Genomic DNA, 19,049 nt, shown 5'->3' on the forward strand with positions numbered 1-19,049 from the left:
GCCTCCCACCCTCCCTCTCAGTGCCTCTCCTGAGCTGTGACAGTAGTTTCCCAAGGTAAAGGCCCACCCACGTCCAAACCCCTTCTCTGGGAAATCAAGGCTCATGGTCACAGGGCTGCTGGGTGGCCTCTTCGTCCTGTTGCTCTTAAAACATGGTCAGAATGAGCTGTCCTGAGAAAGTCCTAGAATCCTTGCTAAGAGCTCACCCCTGCAGGGGTCCAGGTATCCTCCACCGGGACCCCAGGACTGCAGAGCCGGGTGGTTTCCAGGGACTGGCTTCTCCCAGCTGCACCCCCTAACTCCTGCCGCTGTGTCTGCAGCTCCCCAAGGGGCACAGCCAGACTCGGTCTTGTTAGATGTGAAAGTCCTTTCTGCAGACACAGGCTGTGGGCCAAAGCTGCCCTAAAGCTGCCCGCGCCGCCTGCCTCCTCCCACCTGTGCACCCGCTTTTTCTCTGTTGATTTTCTCCAGTAAAAGTTTTTTGGCACCAGAGGATTCCTGCATCTTCTTGTCCCAGCGCCTTGGTGACTGTCACTGTTGCCTTTTAAGCCAAGTTGCTCCGAGGCACCTTTGCTTGCGTTCCCCGGTGGGGGTGGGCAGGGGTGCCCACACATGCTGACCAGGCCCCTGAGCCAGCTCCACCACCCTCAGCCTCCTGATGGGGGTGCTGCCCCCAGGCCACATTGGTGCCCCCACCCCAGCTGCAGGATAGACTCGGAGGTGGGGACGGGGCAGACGGGGTGACTGTCTAGGCCAGGGATAAGGGCTCCGCAGCGCCTTCCAGCCTCAGCTGCAGAGCAGAGCTGGAGCGGGGAAGGCCAGTGCCACAGCCCCAGCACCGTGGCTGGCCAGGGACAGCTGGCGCTCACCTGTCCCGGGAGGCCGGGACTGTGCTCCACTGTCCTGTGGTCTCCTGCGCATGCGTGGCCAAGACTCAGCCCCTCCTCAAGGTCCTGATGTGGAGGAGTCAGGAGCCCGGGTGGGAGGGACAGGGCTGCCGGGTTTGGGTGAGGACCGTCCCCCGGAGGCGACAGCTGCTCTCCGGCTTCCTGTCTGTCCGTGTGCACCCGGCCGGCCTGGCTTCCGGGGCCAAGGGAGGATGTCATGCTGCAGGCGCCGGGGAGCCGAGCAGGTGGGCCTAGAATCCGGAGCGCCCGCCTTGTCCTCTGGGCCAGGACGGTGGCAGGCCCACACCGCCCATGTGCGGCATGGCCCTTGCATCTCTTGTTCAGGGGTTTCTTCTCTGCTTTCAGGGAGAGGCACGTGGGGAAGCTGGCACCCTTGCACAGCGTGGCCACCTGAGCCCATTGCCAGCCTCGCGGTCACCGGGGCGAGGACCATGGCACCCTAGCAGCCCGCCCCAGGAGCGGATCACCATGGCAGCTCAGCGGATCCGCGCCGCCACCGCCAATGGCCTCCCCCGCTGCAAGTCCGAGGGGACCCTGATCGACCTGAGCGAAGGGTTCTCAGAGACGAGCTTCAACGACGTCAAAGGTAAGCTGGGGGCAGAGTGTGGCGAGGGCCAGGCTGGGGGCGCCTTGACCCCCAGGTGCCAGTCCACATGCAGGTCCCGCAAGGTGGGGCTCTGCCCGCCGTCCTGGCGTCGGTCCCGCTCGGCGGCCACGGCCCCTGCTCTGGTCCTCTGGAGTGCGGAGGCAGTGCAGGCTGCTCCCCTTTGTAGCGGAACGTCTTGGTGCAGAATGCTTGTTTGCCGCTTCTGTGAGATTTTGGTGACGTCAGGGCGCGGGTGTCCCCGGGAAGTAGGAGCGGATAGCACAGTTGCTGGACATGTGAGGACCTCTGGCAAGAGAAAGGGCCGCTGGCACGAGGGTGAGCCAGCTTCGTCTGCAAAGGGTCAGATAAATGTCTTCAGCCTCGCAGGACGTCGGACGCCCGACCGGCCGCTCAGCTCTGCCACGGTCACCCAAAGCATCACAGACCCGAGAGACTCGAGGACAAGGCTGTGTTCCCAGGAAACGACACAGAGGGACAGGATGTGGCCCAAAGGCCCCTGATGTAGAGACAGCCAGGGACCGATCACCCCGGGCCTGTGGGTGCCTCTAACAGCCACTTAAAACTGGGTCCATCAGGGTCTTTTAGACCCTGATGTGGAACCAGGTGGATCATCCTCCTGTGGTCTACCCTGGCCGCGCTACGTCTGGTCAGGGTCTACCAGGAGCTCGCCTGGTTCCTTGTGTTGAATCATTGTTGTCACCACTAACAACACCAACACCATCACTCCCACCACCGTCACCATCAGCACCAGCACCAGCACCAGCACCGTCACACTCTCGTCACCACCACCATCAGTAGCCCCCTCACATCATTTACCACATTCCGCCAAAACTGCCCACTGTGCGACACAGCTGCATAGTAGGAGCTTCGTCTGTATCCCTCCGGCCCCCGGCAGAAGCCCACGCTAGAGACTAATGTCGTTCTCGAGCGCTCCGCTGCTCCCCCAGGGAGACCGTGAGGCTCTATCCCGATGCACTAGAGATCTGAGGCCAGAGGCGGCCCTCTCTCCTTTCACACGTCCTCCGCTCCTGTCTCGGCTTTATGCGCTGAGCCCCGAGCACGGCTTTACACGTTCTTTGCAGGAGAAGACCGATGAGAATTGTGAAAATTTATTAACAAGAGCAGGAGTTTCTGGGTGTTGTGCTAAGTCCTCGACCCATATGCTTCTCCTCATCGGGTCAGGGCGCTGTTGTCTTGCTGCAGCCCTGCTGATCACAGCTACAGCTGGGCACGTGTGTGATTTGGGCCTGGGTCTTAAGACAGGGCCGCGGAGCTAAATTTAAAAAATAATGGTTAGGATCTAGGAGGAGCTATTCTTCCTCAGAGAGCATCAGCACTGGGCAAGGAAGAGAAGCCAGCTGGGGATGGGCGGAGGGACTGGGCCAGCGCTGGCCTCTGCTCCCAGGACATCAGACCCAGGCGGCTCCCCGCCCCTGCCTCACACTCGTCCCGGGGTGACCAGGCTTCAGGGGGAAATTATTCCAGCCAGAATTTTTGCTGTGAAATTTGCCCCTGATTGATGTGTGCCTGCGTGAGCGCTCGGCAGAGGGAAATGTATTATTCAACAGTGCCTTGAGTGTCTGACACCCACGGGGGTCTCTATTAAAATCAAGGGGGTGGAGATCTGGGCAGACTCCCCAGAGCTCATTAGGATGGACCCAGTGGGGGTCGTCCTGCATTTGGCTGGACAGAGACCTAGGCCCTGTCCCCAGGTGCCTGGACGGTCACTGGTGGAGGGTGCTCACACCCGTCCACTTCGCAGGGGCCCACCATGGGGGCCACGGGGGTCACTTCTCGGGGTCCCCACAAGAAGGAGAACCATTCACATCCGAGAAGCCTGACTTGCCCCTCCAAGGAGAGTACTTGGAATTTTAACATTTTTATTCTTCAGTCTGGTAAACACCAAAGTGATAATTTACTCTGATACTTTTTCTTAGGCTATGTACAGAGTCTGTGTAATAGCTTTGGTGTTTAATTTAAAAAATATGACTGTGAGGAAATTATTCCGGGGAACATAAAAGCGATATAACTTAGGAGGATTCTAACAAGATTTTAATGGCTGGCAAGCTTCGGTTTTCATTTGGATGTGCCATTTCGGTAGGTGTGTCCAGAAAACAGAAAGGGAGGGGCCTATCACTCACACACACACACACACACACACACACACACCCCTTCAGTGATTTCTCTTTGGTGTGACTTTATGTAAAGGGGCACATGGGGGAGGGGGCGTCACTGCCTTTGGCCAACACCGAGACCCACGGGCACAGTCTAGCTCTGCGTGTGGTCAGCACAAGACAGGCTTCCATTCTCCAGTGCTCATGGACCACCTGCTGTGTGCCAGGCTGCTTTACAGGGACAGCGTGAGCAAAGCAGGCGTGAATGGAGCTTGCACGCTAAACGGGTACTGGAGAGCCCTCTACCCAACAAATATGAAAGAGCCACAGTAGGTTGATTGACGAACCCAATATGGGGAAAAGTCACATTAGAAGCCGGGCGGCGGTGTCTCCTCACACGCTCCGGGTCCTTGCCTGCCCAAGCATCCGTGCCCAGCACTTTATCAGTCTCCTTTCGTTGGCCCGTCACCAGAGCTTTCTCTCCATCGTGACACGTCGCAAGTGTCCGTGAGGCTCACCCGGCTCCTGAGGACCAGGCCCACTGCTGCCGGCGCCAGACGCTCAGCCTTCCAGTGCGTGTGCTCACTGCAGCCGAGATCCTGGAAATAAATAGAAACTTCCTGTTTTATTTCCTGAGGCTTTGCCGGGGACATCCAGCTTAAATTTCATGATGCCTTTGAAAGGAAAGAGAAACCAGCAGATGATCTTTTGTGGGGCCAATTTGACAGACTGGAATCACACAGTAGACAAAGTGGGGGTGCTGTTCAACCCAAAATATTGTCCCTTCTTTGCTCATTTCATAGACAGCTAAAAGCAGTTTCCCGTCTTCCAGTTGTTTGGTGCAGGAAACGAGGATATCAGCAAAATGCCAAACAAGGCACAGTGGGCGGGAGTGGGGGGGAGTCTCTGGGCCGTTTCCAGCAGAAGGAACGTTCTTCATCCTCTGCACAGACTGTCATGGATGGAAGGGCGAGAACACTCTTAGGCATTTAATTATCTGGTATTTTTCAAGACATGTGCTGCTTATTCACGTGGCGTTTGTCCCTGTCCCAGTGCTGTCTGCAGTGGCGGCCTACAGGGTTGAGAGCCAGAAGCCGTTAATGGGCTTGAGTCACTCTTGAAAGGGGATTTTTCAGCCCGCTCACACGGCTGTTCAAAGTCATGCGATCCGCGGCCAGGCAGAAACCTTTGATCTTCAGCAGGTTCTCCGGAGAGTCCACTTCCATAGCCTTGTTCTGAACAGTCATTTGAAGGAGGTTGAAAGGGACTGACCTCAGAAGTCTTACTTCCTATAAACAGTGCGTTGAAAGAATGGGCTGAACTTGGAAATGTAAGAAGGAACAGCCCGATTCTCAAGGGCGCCGCCCTCCACGTGTGTGTTTCCCCTTGAAGGCAGGTCCTGTGCAGGAATGTTTCTGACATTCTTTCGAGGCCCTTCCTTTCCAGCCCTGGCTATAGGCAGGGGTCACTTAACTCGGAATCTCACTGGGTTTTTAAGTAAATCTCTTCCGTCTTCTCTTTCTACCTAGCAGCGGTTCTGATTCCAGCAAGTTAAAGAAAGAAAAATTTGGTCCAAAGATGTTTTAAATCACAGGACGTGTGATTGTCCTGTTTCTGTGGCTAATGGAGAGACGCTCTCCACAGCTGTCAGCTGACAGCCTGTAGGTCAGGAGGAGCCGCAGCTGACCAGGCGGGCCGCGCTGCAGATTCCACCGGGGTTCATCAGTCACCCCTGCAGCAACCACGCGCTGGGCTGGCTGCCCGGCGTGCACACAAACTAATTCTTTGACACCAAGTTTTGAGAAAAGGCTAAAAGCTTTATTGCAAATCTGTCGGCAAAGAGGTAGGAGGTAAGCTCACATCTGCCTCCTCTGTTAAGAAAGGGAATGGGGTTACACAGGTTTTGGGGACAGGGTGACTGGCAAGTGGGTTTGGGGGTAAAGAAATGTGGACTTGGCTGAAGTTCACAGACTTGTCACAAGGCAGGTCGTACGAGGGGTCTGAAGAGGCCTCAGAGGACTGGAGCCTGAATTTGTGTTGGTGGCCCCTCGCCCCTGGGTGACCCTGCTCTGTGCTCATGACTCCCAGCTCTAGCTGGTCTTGGAGCTCACTCTGAGGTTAGTCACTAATCCTCCAGCTCCTGCTGTACCTGCAAAAGCAAATCTAAGGTAAAAGTTTACATAAGTTTTCATTTTCTTCCTCTTTGGTGCTCGGGATCTGAGCACGGCGTTGCCCTCCGGCGGGGGGCATCAGCTGTTTCTGTTCTCTGGTGCTGGCGCGCCCTTCGCTCCGGCTGCCCTGGCCTCACCACCTGTGTCTGTTTCCCCCAGTGCCTTCTCCCAGTGCCTTGCTAGTGGACAATCCCACACCCTTCGGAAATGCAAAGGAAGTGATCGCAATCAAGGATTACTGCCCAACCAACTTCACCACCCTCAAGTTCTCCAAGGGCGACCACCTCTACGTCCTGGACGCGTCGGGCGGGGAGTGGTGGTACGCGCACAACACCACGGAGATGGGCTACATACCTTCGTCCTACGTGCAGCCCTTGAACTACCGGAACTCGACCCTCAGTGACAGTGGGATGATCGACAATCTCCCGGAGAGCCCAGACGAAGTGGCCACGGAGTTGGATCTGCTCGGAGGGTGGACAGATAGCCAGGGGTCAAGTAAAACCCACAGTAATAACCCTTTCTGGAACGGGGTCCAGACAAACCCCTTTCTGAATGGGAGCGTGCCCGTGGTGACCGAGTTGACTCCCAAAAACACTGTGGATCTGCTGCTCTTTGATACCGGCACGTCCTCCTTCACGGAATCCAGCTCCGCCACCACCACCAGCACGGGCAACCTCTTTGACGAGCTTCCGGCCTCGCACCAACCGCCCCTCGCCGAGCCGCTGGCCAGGCGCGACAACCCGTTCTTCAGAAGCAAGCGATCCTACAGCCTGTCGGAGCTGTCCGTCCTCCAGGCCAAGTCCGACGCCCCCGCCTCGTCAGGGTTCTTCACTGGCTTGAAGTCGCCGGCCCCTGAGCAGTTCCAGAGCCGGGAGGACTTCCGCGCTGCCTGGCTGAGCCACCGGAAGCTGGCCCGCTCCTGCCATGACTTGGACCTGCTGGGCCAAAACCCGGGGTGGGGCCAGACCCAGGCGGTGGAGACAAACATCGTGTGCAAGCTGGACAGTTCAGGGGGTGCTGTGCAGCTCCCCGACACCAGCATCAGCATCCACGTGCCCAAAGGCCATGTGCCCCCCGGGGAAACCCAGCAGATCTCCATGAAAGCCCTGCTGGACCCCCCGCTGGAGCTCAACAGCGACCGCTGCAGCAGCGTCAGCCCGGTGCTGGAGGTGAGGCTCAGCACCCTGGAAGTGAAGACCTTCCTCATCCTGGAGATGAAAGTCTCAGCCGAGGTGAAAAGCGACATTTTCAGCAAAAGCACAGTGGGGCTCCAGTGCCTGCGGAGCGATACCAAGGAGGGGCCCTACGTCCCCATCCCGCTCACCTACAGCTACGGGGACACGGTCCAGGTGCAGCTGGACAACCTCGAGCCCTGCATGTACCTCGCCATTGTTGCCCATGGCCCGAACATCCTCTACCCGTCCACGGTGTGGGACTTTATCAACAAGAAGGTCACGGTGGGCCTCTATGGCCCCAAACACATCCATCCCTCCTTCAAGACGGTGGTGACCATTTTTGGGCACGACTGTGCGCCGAAGATCCTCCTGGTCAGCGAGGTCACCCGCCAGGCCCCGAGCCCTGCCCCGGTGGCCCTGCAGCTCTGGGGTAAGCACCACTTCACCTTGTCCAGGCCCCAGGACCTCAAAGTCTGCATGTTTTCCAACATGACGAATTATGAGGTGAAAGCGGGCGAGCAGGCCAAGGTGATGCGGGGCTTCCAGATGAAGCTGGGCAAGGTGAGCCGCCTGGTCTTCCCCATCTCCTGCCAGAACCCCAGCGAGCTCTCCGACTTCACCCTGAGGGTCCAGGTGAAAGACGACCAGGAGGCCATCCTGACCCAGTTTTGCGTCCAGACTCCACAACCGCCCCCCAAAAGTGCCATCAAGCCGTCTGGGCAGAGACGGTTTCTCAAGAAGAACGAGGTGGGGAAAATCATCCTGTCCCCGTTCGCCGCCACCGCCAAGTACCCCACCTTCCAGGACCGGCCGGTGTCCAACCTGAAGCTCGGCAAGCTGCTGAAGACCGTGGTGCGGCAGAGCAAGAACCGCTACCTGCTGGAGTACAAGAAGGGGGACGCCATCGCCCTGCTGAGTGAGGAGAAGATCCGGCTCAAGGGGCAGCTGTGGACCAAGGAGTGGTACATCGCCTACCACCAGGGCAGGGTGGGCCTCGTGCACGCCAAGAACGTGCTGGTGGTGGGCGCCGCCCGGCCGGGCCTGCTGGCAGGGCCCGAGCTCAGCACCTCGGTGCTGCTGGAGCAGATCCTGCGGCCCTGCAAGTTCCTCACCTATATCTACGCCTCCGTCAGGACGCTGCTCATGGAGAACGTGGGCAGCTGGCGCTCCTTCGCCGACGCCCTGGGCTACGGGGACCTGCCGCTCACCTTCTTCTGCCGGGCCGAGCTGGACAGCGAGCCCGAGCGGGTGGCCTGCGTCCTGGAGAAGCTGAAGGAGGACTGCAACAACGTGGACAACAAGGACCACACGTCCTTCCAGAAGGAGCTCGTGATGGTGAGTGCCAGGCGGGGGGGAGGGGCGTCAGGGCCGGGGCGGGCAGCTGTGGAGTGAGGCTGGACTCGTATTTGGTCCCTGGACACAGGGGTCAGCGTGCCCTGGAGGTGGGTGTCTACGTGCTGCTTTCAGGGCCCCCGACATCTCGCGAGACACCGGGGGAGGGCCCTTCAGGTCTCTTCCCACAGAACCCGTGAGCTCCGGGATGTGTCCGGTGGCTGTCCACCCGCCCAGTCCGGGAGGTGTCCGGCAGCTGTCTGCCCTCCCAGGGGGGAGGCGTGGGGCCTGGGCCCATGTCATATATTTGGATTTCTCGCACCTTCACCAGCTCCCACAGGATCCGCGGCTCAGAGTGTTCTGTGTCCCAAAGTTTGACTTGACTTCGCCTTGCCTTGTCTTTCTGGAAGCTTCCACCGCCTCTCTGCTGTCTCCTCTTTCTCCCCTGTGTGTGAGTTTGAGTTGGGGGGGAGGCCAGCCCATGAGTGGCCAGCACCACCCAAACTGGACTCCTGTAGATGAGGAGGGAGCTCATGTCACGCAAGGGGACACCCTGCCCACAGCCCAGCTGGACGGCTGTGTCCCCCCCACCCTGGCCCGGGGTGCTCTGCCCACTCCCGGCGCAGCACCCCCAGATGCTGCACCCTCTCGGGGGCCCGCGGGAGAACTGGTCACCGGGGAGAGCACAGTGTCCTCGCTGCCGCCCTGCGGTGCCCGGGGAGCCCCTCGGGATTTCCTTCTGTGACAGAGCAGCTCAGTCCCCTCCCGCCCTCCTGATGTGGGCATGTCACGAGTTTCTGTTCCTCTGGGATCGGTCAGGTGCTTTTCTTCTAGCCCTCCCGACTCCAGTGGCCATTTCTGCCTCCTCGGTGTCCTGAGGCTCACCTGAGGAGGCCGCCAGCGCTCCTCCGCGTCTGGCCCCCTTCCCACCCCTCTGCCGTCCTGTGTGGGCGCCTCCCGGGGGGGGGGGGTGGGCAGGTGTGTCCCCTGAGTCTGGAGCTGTCCCTGGAGCCGCGTATGGCCTCCCTGGTGGGACGCAGGGCATGAGCAGAGACCCCATGACGGTCCCTGAGCTCCTGACCCGCCGGAGGGGGGCACTGGTGACCAGGAGGGGCAGATGCTCTGTGGGGTGTGGGGTGGGCATGGCTGCGGGGATCCTCCTGGGACTGAGGCTCATGCCACCTTCAGGGCTCGCCCCCTGTCAGCACCCCAAACTTAAGGCAAATCCTGATGCAGGGCTCCTTGGGGGTTGTGGCCCGAGGGGGGCAGGACTCCCCTCCCTGAGCGCCACCAGCCGGGTCCCTCAGCCAGAACGGCTGCCCCTTGGTGGCTGCTGAAATGAACCCCCAGGACGTCAGTGGTGACGCAGAGCCACACGCAGCCCTGCGTCCATTTCCTCCTGGCCTCCTCCCAGAGACCGGAGCTCCCTTAGCAACAACAGGGGGCCCTCCTCTGAGGGCGGATTGTTCCCTGAGCTGCCTGGGGTCAGTCTGTTTGGGGGTGGGTCTGCGAGGGTCTGGGCCCCTCCCCCCCAGATTCCCAGACTCCAGGGAGGAGGAAGTGAAACTTGACCTTGGCAGGAACTTGGCTTGAGGCAAGGTTAGATTTTGTGGGCACTGGAGGGAAACCGGTTTGGCAAGGTGCTCCTTCCTTTTCTCCTGAGGCTGTGGCTGGCCAAACTTCCAGAAACCACAGGCTGGTTTCTGCTGCGTGTCTGGAGGAGTTGCTGAAACTGTTCGGGGAAATCAGGTGGTTTATTTCCAGAGACTTAGAAATCAGGGACGGTGATGCCCCTGGGTCGCCGCCCACCACCTCGTCCCCCCGCCAGGGTGGTGTTCGGCTTAGCTCAGATTGGGACTTTGGAAAGTGCTTATAAATGAGGTGGGACAGTAAGTTGGCAGGAAGGTGGGAAGGAGAAGAAATCAAGTAAGAACTTACCAGAAGCGTCCAGGCCCCTCCTGTGCCGCGTGAGGGCCCGTGAGGCCTGCCCCTGCCTGCTCACACCCGGCCATCGCCAGCGCCCCACCTTCTCTGCACTTGCAACGCCATCAGCTCACCGCCTCGGACCTTCACCCACACTGTCCCCTCTGCCCAGGCGGCTGGACCCCACAGGGGTCCTGGGAGGGTCCGCTTGTCCCCATACTTTGTGCATATCAGTGTAGACCTTGGGGTGGGCACAGCTGCCACCCCAGGCTTTGCTTGGAGGAGGAGTCCTCGGAGTCCCTGAGCTTGTGAGGGCGGAGCTGTGTTTCCCATTGTTGGGTTGCTGGAGTGAAGCCCCTGGCGGAGCAGAGCCCTCTGCGCCCCACGGAGGAGGTGTCCCCAGGGTCATCACTTACAGGCGGAGCTGCTGCTCTGGTCTCTGCTTCCCCTGAGGGTGGGCAGAGGTCGCTTGCCCTGCTGCAGGCCCCCTGCGTTGGTCCTGTCTGCTGGGGCTCATCAGGGAAGGGCCTGCTCACCGCCCACACGCTGCCCCAGGGTGCCCCCGCCCGCTCCACCCCTGCCCACTCCCCCTCCCACCCCGTGTGCTGGGGCTGGCCCCTGTGAGTACTGGGGAACTGTGGAGGCTCTGAGGGGCCGTGGCCAGGCGGTGTGCCCCTGCCCAGCGCGGGCTTCCAAGTTGGGAACGCACATCCCAGAAGGGCAGAAGCTGCAGGCTGCGTCTTTTGTTTCTCGGGCTTCCACATCCTTTCATGCTTCTCCCGATGCACGCCCCAGCCCTGGAAAGGCTTTTCTGACTGTTGGGAAGTCCAAGGGGAAAACGCGTCTTGGGGCACGTTGGCTCTGTGCGCCAGGACGGCACCGGGAGGCGAGGGCCAGGCTGGGCTGGGAGCCATGTTGTGGGAGGCAAGACCAGCGGCTCTGCCTCAGGGGAGGGGGAGGCAGAGGGGCAGCTGAGCCACAGAACTGACTCAGGCCACCACCCCGGCTCCTCGGAAGGGGCTGAGCCACCTGACAGGGCCCTGAGCCCAGGAGCCTGTGCTGGCCGAGCCGGGGTTGAGGCTCCAGGGCTCTCCAGGGTGTAGGGGGTAAGGAGTGGGGTGCTGTGGGCTCTCCCGAGAAGTCCCTGTGGGGAAGGGAGAGTCTCTGCTGGGCACCATCAAGGAGGCAAAGTGGGGTGAGTCAAGCACCGGGAGCCTGGGAGGTGGACGGGCAGAGGGGGTCGGGGGTGGGGGTGTTAGGGGGGAAAAGGATGTCCCAAAGCAAATTCCATATAGGCTTTGTGGACTCCACCCCCACCCCAGGTCAAAGCCAAAGACACTGGGAACTCCAAATCCCATCACCACCAAAGGGAAGGTGGCTGGGACCTGAGGGTGGGGTTAAGCAGCCAGGTGGATAGAAAAGGCAGACACGTGGGCTTTGGGGGCTGTACTGGAGGCGCCCGCAGCCGAAGTCACGCTGGGTCGTGTTCCGTGAGGACAGCTCTGAGGAGAGGCCATTGCTACCTGCCCTCCAGCCGCCCACAGCGGGGTCGCTTTGGCCACATGTGGCTTTGGCTTCAGCTTCGAGGAAGCCCTGGAGAGAACCTGTCTGGTCACTGGAGTTAGCGCGCACCCGTGGGTGTCTCCTGGTACCCTGTGTGCACGAGGCAGCTGCAGGGAGGCCCTGAGCCGCCGCCTCCTGGCCGAGCTGTGAGCTGTGGGCCCCCAACGCATGCTCCAAGGACACGTGGTGTGCCAGGCATGGGAGTGCGGGCAGCTTTGTGGCCTTGGATCCCGATGCTGGGTCGCCAGAGTCTGCACAGTCATCTGTACAAACGGCCCTGGGCAGGACCAGCGCGGGCCTCTGTGTCCTGCGTCCAGTGCCCCAGGGGATGGGTGGCTTTGGTGGCTCCTGCCAGGAGTGTCCGGAACCAGGAGCAGGTGACTGTGACGTGTGCACCTAGAAGACAAGGCCACCCAGAGGCCAGGCCCTGGACACCCAAGCACCCGCCCACTGTGTGGGGGCAGCTGAGAGCAAGCGGAGTGGGCACTGGCCTGCAGTCCAGCCCTGTGGTCACAGTGATTCCAGAGGAGGCCCTGCTCCCCGCCCACCCCTCCACCCATCTGTGCTTAAAGCACATCACACCTACAGAGATGGGCCCAGAGCCCTGCCAGTCTGTCGCACCCCACCCTGGCCCTCCTGCACACACACACACACACACACACACACTCACAGGGCCTTGGGGACCCTGCCCCGGTCAGCTCCTCACTCGTTATTAAACGACTTCACTGGCAGATGCAAGCGGACACAGACTGTCCTGCAATCTGTACAGCTGATCTGTGAACAACGAGGGTTTAGGGGCAGTCACCTCCCCCCCACAAAGGTCGAAACTGCTAGTAGAGCTTACAGTGCCTTGTCGCCACGGTTCTGTGCCCACGGGTTCCAGCAACACGCTCAGCTGAATCTGTGACCCTGGAAGTGCGGACAGATTGGATTCAGCCTTCCAAACCTGTGTGACTCAAGGGTGGGCTGTAAATACTCGAAATGAAGTCTGAAGGTCCGGACCAGCCTTTAATTTGGTTCAACTCCTGACGTCACGGGGTGACCAAACCTCTGCCAAGTTGCAGGACCCTGCACAAGCCACCCAGTCTGGGTGTCTATAAAAGTGACACCTTGCACCCAGATAATGGAGGGGAGGAGCTGGGGACTGGCCGCTGGGCACACGCCTGGCTCTGGACCTCACCGGTGTGGGGCCCTCCCCACGCCTTTTCAAGCTTAATCTGCAAAATGGGGTGAGCCAGCTCCCAGCTCATGACAGTTCTGGGGAGTGAGAGGCCCAGCCCGGTCACCTGTCTGTCATGGCCGAGGGTACCACCTCCACCCCCTCCCCAGTAAGTGGGAGCAGGATGAGCCCCGGCGTTGCCCTGGTGCTACTGGTAGTGGCCTGGGGCTCTGAGACAGGTGCTGCAAGCCAGGTGCTCAGCGGCAGAAATGCACCTTCTCACAGTCCGGCAGGTCCTCCTGGAGGCCCGAGGGGGAGGCTGGCCCAGGCCCCCTCAGCTCTGGGCACTCAGCAGGACAAGGCTTGTGGCAGCATCACTCACAACCCCCTGTCCTGACAGGGCCGTCCTCACCCTGGCCCTGTGTGTGTTTCCTCTGTGGACACTCATCCCTGGATGAAGGGCCACCCCAATCCAGGACAACCCTGTTTCACCTAATTCCATGGCAAAGGCCCTATTTCCAAATCTGTCACATTCTGGGGCCAGGGGACAAGAATTTAGGGGAGTGGACTCTGTACAGCCCAGTTCACCTTGCAGGTTGTCGCTTCCCTGGCATACTGGGCCATGGTGGCACCAGCGTCCTGGGCTCTTGGGGCAGGTCTCGCCACCTCGGGGGCAGGCCACCCCTTCCCCTTCCTGGCCTCTGTGTCAGACACCCTGTGCCCCTGGGGCTGCCCGTGTCCCTCACCGCTGTCCCCTCCACAGGCCTTGCTGAAGATGGACTGCCAGGGCCTGGTGGTCAGGCTCATCCAGGACTTCGTGCTCCTGACCACGGCCGTGGAGGTGGCACAGCGGTGGAGGGAGCTGGCCGAGAAGCTCGCCAAGGTCTCCAAGCAACAGATGGACGCCTATGAGTCTCCCCACCGGGACAGGAACGGGGTCGTGGACAGCGAGGTGAGCAGGGCTGCGGGTTCCGTGGTCTGGGAAGACACAGACTTAACGTCCACTCTCTAACGTGGCCGTGGGGACAAACCGTGTCCAGGCATGTAACGCGTGCCTGGGGGGGGGGGCAAGCTTCCCCCTCATGTGAATCCAGGCTGAGGGGCGGAGGGTCCGTGCTGCAGGAAGTGGGGTGTGGGAATGGGCCACCCCCACTAAGTCCGGCCTTGAATCACCTTCAGCCCGACTGACGCAGGAACAGGGCCTTCTGTGCTGGTTCCGGCCGGGTCTCCCACCCGACAGTGCGACATGCACCAGCATATTCCGTGACTGCCCGCTGCACACCTGTGCGACAGTCTTGGTTTTCTCGCGAGCTCGGGAGATCGCTTTGAGTTTCTGGAATAAATGGTCCAGACTGAGGGGGCCTAGGAAGCAGCAGGTCCCGAGAATAAGGGTGCCCTTTCGTAACACGGGGGGTTTCTGAAGCACCGGCAGAGAGGAAGCCCCACAGAGCCCGCACAGGAAGAGCAGCCCCTTGGGCGCCGCCTGACCCCCCTCCAGGGACGGTCTCGCACCCTGAGTGTGCTGGCCTCGGGCTGGGGCGGTTCCCTGCTTCTCTGTCTTTTTTCTTTTTTGAAGAACAAGAGAGCCCCCGCTTCCCTCCTTCGGGCTTGGCCTCTCCGGTTGGGGAAGTGACCTGTAAATAAATCTGTGATGTGCCGCTAGATAGTGACGGTGTTACACAAACAGCACGGGGGAGCCGAGGGTGGGCAGGTCTTCCTCCCCTAAGAAGGCCTCCAGGAGTTCTTTTTACGAAGAGTCTTTTTCATCAAATGTTGCATTTTAAGCATTTTTCTATGTCCTCCTTCTTAACACTCACTTTTTTTTTTTTAAGATTTTTTATTTTATATATTTATACAAGCACTGGGTACAGTCAGAAGCGCGGAAGGGTGAGAGGATTCACCAGAGCCAGAGCGGGGAGCAGAGCAGGCAGAAGGACCGAAGGACACTGCTGAGGGGAGCAGCGGGCGGCAGGAGAGGTCTGCGCGCCATGTGGGACCCTCGCCCGGCGGGCGGGTATTGAACCAGCGTTGCAGAGGCTGCGGGCAGCTTCTCAGCCCAGCGCTCAACCACTGCGCCACCAGGGAGGCCCTTAAGATTTTATTTATTTATACAAGAACCAGGGTACAGGTCAGAGGCACAGGAGGGTGAGAGGATTCACCAGAGCCAGAGCGGGGAGCAGAACATGCAGACTGATGAAGCACACTGCTGAGGGGAGCAGCGGGTACGGCAGGAGAGGTCTGTGCGCCATGTGGGACCCTCGCCGGCAGCCGGGGATCGAACCGGCGCTGCAGAGGCTGTGGGCAGCTTCTCAGCCCAGTGCTCAACCGCTGCGCCACCACGCCCTTAACACTCACATTTAATGTTTGAAAATAATTGTGTTTTGTTGAACTAATGAGCCCTTCATTCATCCTTCCTTCAAACAGTTGTTCAGCCGGCACTGATGAACCCAAGGCCGTGTCATAATTGTCCACAGTCATTAGATCTCTACCTGCTACTGTGTCTGTCTTTCTCTCCCCCTCTCCTTCTCTTTTTGGGTTTAAAAATCTTTAAAAAACTGGAGGAGGGCCTCCCCTGGTGGCGCAGCAGTTGAGCCCTGGGCTGCGAAGCTGCCCGCAGCCTATGCAGCGCCGGGTCCATCCCCGGTCACTGGCGAGGGTCCCACATGGTGCCCAGACCTCTCCTGCCACCCGCTGCTCCCCTCAGCAGTGTATTTCTTCGTCAGTCTGCCTGTTCTGCTCCCCGCTCTGGCTCTGGTGAATTCTCTCACCCTCCAGTGCTTCTGACTGTACCCAGTGCTTGTGTAAATAAATAAATAAATCTTTTTTTTAAAAAAGCTGGAGGAGGGGCCTCCCCGGTGGTGCAGAGTTGAGCGCCACAATGTGAAGCTGTCTGCAGCCTCTGCAGCACGGGTTCGATTCCTGGCCGGCAAGGGAGATTCCCACATGGCGCTGCAGATCTCTCCTGTCTCCCCACTGCTCCCCTCAGCAGTGTCTTTGGTCCGTCTGCCTGTTCTGCTCCCTACTCTGTCTCTGGGGAATTCTCTCACCCTCCTGTGCCTCTGACCTGTACCCTGGTTCTTGTATAAATAAATAAAATCTTAAAAAAAAATAAAAAGTTGCAGGACGCTTCCCGGCGCTGGAGCAGGTAACGACCCGGCTCCCTGTGCCCTAATCCTGTTCCTCTCTCCCTTTCCTTGTCCCACCCCACCCCCCAGGCCATGTGGAAGCCTGCCTATGACTTCCTCCTGACCTGGAGCCACCAGATCGGGGACAGCTACCGGGATGTCATCCAGGAGCTGCACACGGGCCTGGACAAGATGAAAAACCCCATCACCAAGCGCTGGAAGCACCTCACGGGGACACTGATCCTGGTGAACTCCCTGGACATCCTGAGAGCCGCTGCCTTTAGCCCTGCGGACCATGACGACTTCGTGATCTGACAGGCGCCCACCTGCTCTCTGGGACACCCCTCCCTCCACCCTGGGTGCCCGGCAGGCCCCGGAGCTGGAGGAGGAAGCCTCGGCTGCTCAGACAGGGTCCCTCCAGGCTGGACCCACCAGAGGACCAAGCACACGCCATGCCCCGCCCGGCACCGCCAGCTCAGGGGGGTCTGAAGGGAACTGCCACTGCAGGTTGTTGCCAATCCAGTAGCTTTCTGTTTGTTAAGTATGAATATAAATTGGAATCTTTTTTTTTTTTTTAAGTATGGGGAGGGGACTTGGGAGAAAGGTGGCGTCTGATTTTTTAATGTATCATAAAGGGTTCAAAAAAATACTCCATGGGGCAGATGCTGTTGAGGTTTTTATGTTCTATGAAAACCTTTTTAAATTATGTTACCAATGTATATATGTATTTAAATGTCACTGGGGGCATTTCTGATTCCCAGCCACACCTTCATTTCAACACAGCACGGAAGGCACTTGTTCGTGTGTTGGGCCTCCGTTGCTCCTACTGTAACAGGAAATCAAAAGCAAATGTGGTTTCCAGTACATGAGTATAGCTCAGCCCACCTACTCTTCCTGGGAATGTCCTGGGTCCTGCTCTCCCCTCCACTTTATCTACTGTACTGTGGCCTCTGGGCTCCAGGTGCAGTGAACGGGTCCACGGCACAGGTGACCTTAGTGAGCTTTAACAGCAAATCTCAATCCGACAGGAGACACGAGTTGCCCTGAGGTGAGAAGGCAGCTGGGAGTGGACACCCACTGTGCCTGTGCGGGGTCATTCGCAGAGGGGCGCCCTCGAGGGAGGAAGGGAGGCTGCAGCTCCGAGGCATGGGCGGCCCCAAGGGCGCTCTGTGGACAAGGAGTCAGGTCACAGGTGCACTGGTGCTGCCCACAGGGCCCAGGCTGCATCCGCCAGACTGTCCACTTCATTTCATCTGATTGTCCCTCCATCCTGGTATGCTCTGTCTCCTGGGAGACGGGGTAGGGAGACCATCTTTTTGTGCGACAGAGTGACTGTCTGAAAGGGAAAATATTTTCTGGAAATGAAATGTCCCCCACGTTAGACAGGGGCTTGCGGAGGGTGGCATGGGCCCCTCGGAGGTGTGTGCCAGCCTGCCATGTGGCTTCCCTGCGGTTGTGGCATCTCACAAGGAAGTGAGGGAGGGAGGGCCAGGGCTGGAGAAGCGCCTGGTGAACCCCTGGACACAGGGTCTCCGGACACGCACCAAGGACGTCCTGCCCATGGGCGAGGTGATGTTGGCCATGTGGGATCTTGGCCTCGTGCCCGAATCTGCCTCCCTGGACCTGCCCGTGATCTAGTGTGATCACCGTATCTTCCCTGTTGGGCTGAAACGTACTCATTTCTCTACCGAGTCAGATGCTGACGACCAACCAGGTCGAAAACAATGATGAAAACAAAAACTGCTATTTTATGCTGCGAGAACCAAGACACACAGGTCCCCAATCATCACACAAAATCACCTCAAATCCGCTTCTCCACCTTCATTCCCCCTAGAATTATCTCTTACCTTTTCCCCCAAAAAGAGACAAGACCGAGTTGCACCTTAAACCGCGGATCTCTTTCCTCAGGGGCTTGAAATAGTTTCCTATGCAACCTGTGTTGTAGCACAAATTCAATCCTACAAGAGTTGCAGTAAATTTTATTTGGATATTTTAACCTGTTCAGTGTGTGTGTTTTTCTGTACGCAACCAACTTTAAAAAAGTAAGTCTCTGCATGGACAGCGGCCCCTCCCCCGAGCAGTCACCCCGGGCAGCGTGAGGGCTGCCTCCGCAGATGTTTGTTTTCTGGCTGCTTATTTAATGACTCCGGCCAGGAGAGGTCCTGGTCAGCCCTGAGAGTGAGAAGCGTTGTCCAGAGGGCCAAAGGGTGCAGGTGTAGGGTTTGCGCTGCCCTCGTCCACCGCCTAGAACTGGCCTCCCCTGGCCCACAGCCCAGCACTTAGGGCAGAGCCTTTCCTGGGTGCCCAGCATGTTCCTTCGGGTGCTGGTTGCAGCAGGTGGGCCTCCCATGGCCCTGCCCTTGCCCTGCCCTAGGAGTCAAAATTTGGCAGGGCAGGAAGCAGGGGGAGTGGACATTGTGGCAAACCTCCTTGAGAAAGTGACTTGAACCCAAGGTCAGGCCGGACCCGGGGACTGGGTGGAGACAGCTGACCCCTCCGCGGGGCTGGGACGTGGCAGATGAGCACGGACCCCAATGCTGGTGCATCCTGGCCCTGCCAGTGCCTACCCCAAGCCACCCCAGGGCAGCCCCGTCACCCCAGCTGCCAGCAGCCGTGGGGATTTCCACCCCGGGGTACATAACAAAGCACCACAAACAGAAATTTCCTCTCACAGTTATGGGGGGCAGAGATTCAAAATCCAGGGGTCACATGGCCATTTCCCCTTCGTGTCTGTATCCAAAGCCCCCTTTCCTTGTAAGGACGCCACACGTTGGATCAGCACCCCTAAATCACGCTCTCATGACCTCAGCTTGGTGGCACCAGAAGACCCCGCTTCCAGAGACGGTCCCGCCCATAATTGGGGGGGGTGCACCCTCCAGACCCAGGAGCAAATCCCTGAAGCTCAGGGAGGACAAACACGCTGGTGTACATGGACCAAAAGAGGATTCGAGAAAGGGGACGCCTGTTGTGAC

At 59.1% G+C, this 19,049-nt stretch overlaps 1 protein-coding gene across 1 annotated transcript; it reads left to right on the top strand.

Moving 5' to 3' along the window:
• Positions 1-1,376: 1,376 nt before the first annotated feature.
• SH3BP4 (SH3 domain binding protein 4) lies at positions 1,377-16,492 on the top strand (the record flags this gene model as incomplete). Its single annotated transcript, XM_084244140.1, has 4 exons — positions 1,377-1,494; positions 5,960-8,310; positions 13,716-13,904; positions 16,168-16,492. The coding sequence occupies 4 exons, from the start codon at positions 1,377-1,379 to the stop codon at positions 16,390-16,392; spliced, it is 2,883 nt and encodes a 960-aa protein (XP_084100266.1). The 3' UTR covers positions 16,393-16,492.
• Between the last annotated feature and the right edge of the window lie 2,557 nt (positions 16,493-19,049).

This window comes from Talpa europaea (genome assembly GCF_964194135.1).
Source record: "Talpa europaea genome assembly, chromosome: 1".
NCBI lineage: Eukaryota > Metazoa > Chordata > Mammalia > Eulipotyphla > Talpidae > Talpa > Talpa europaea.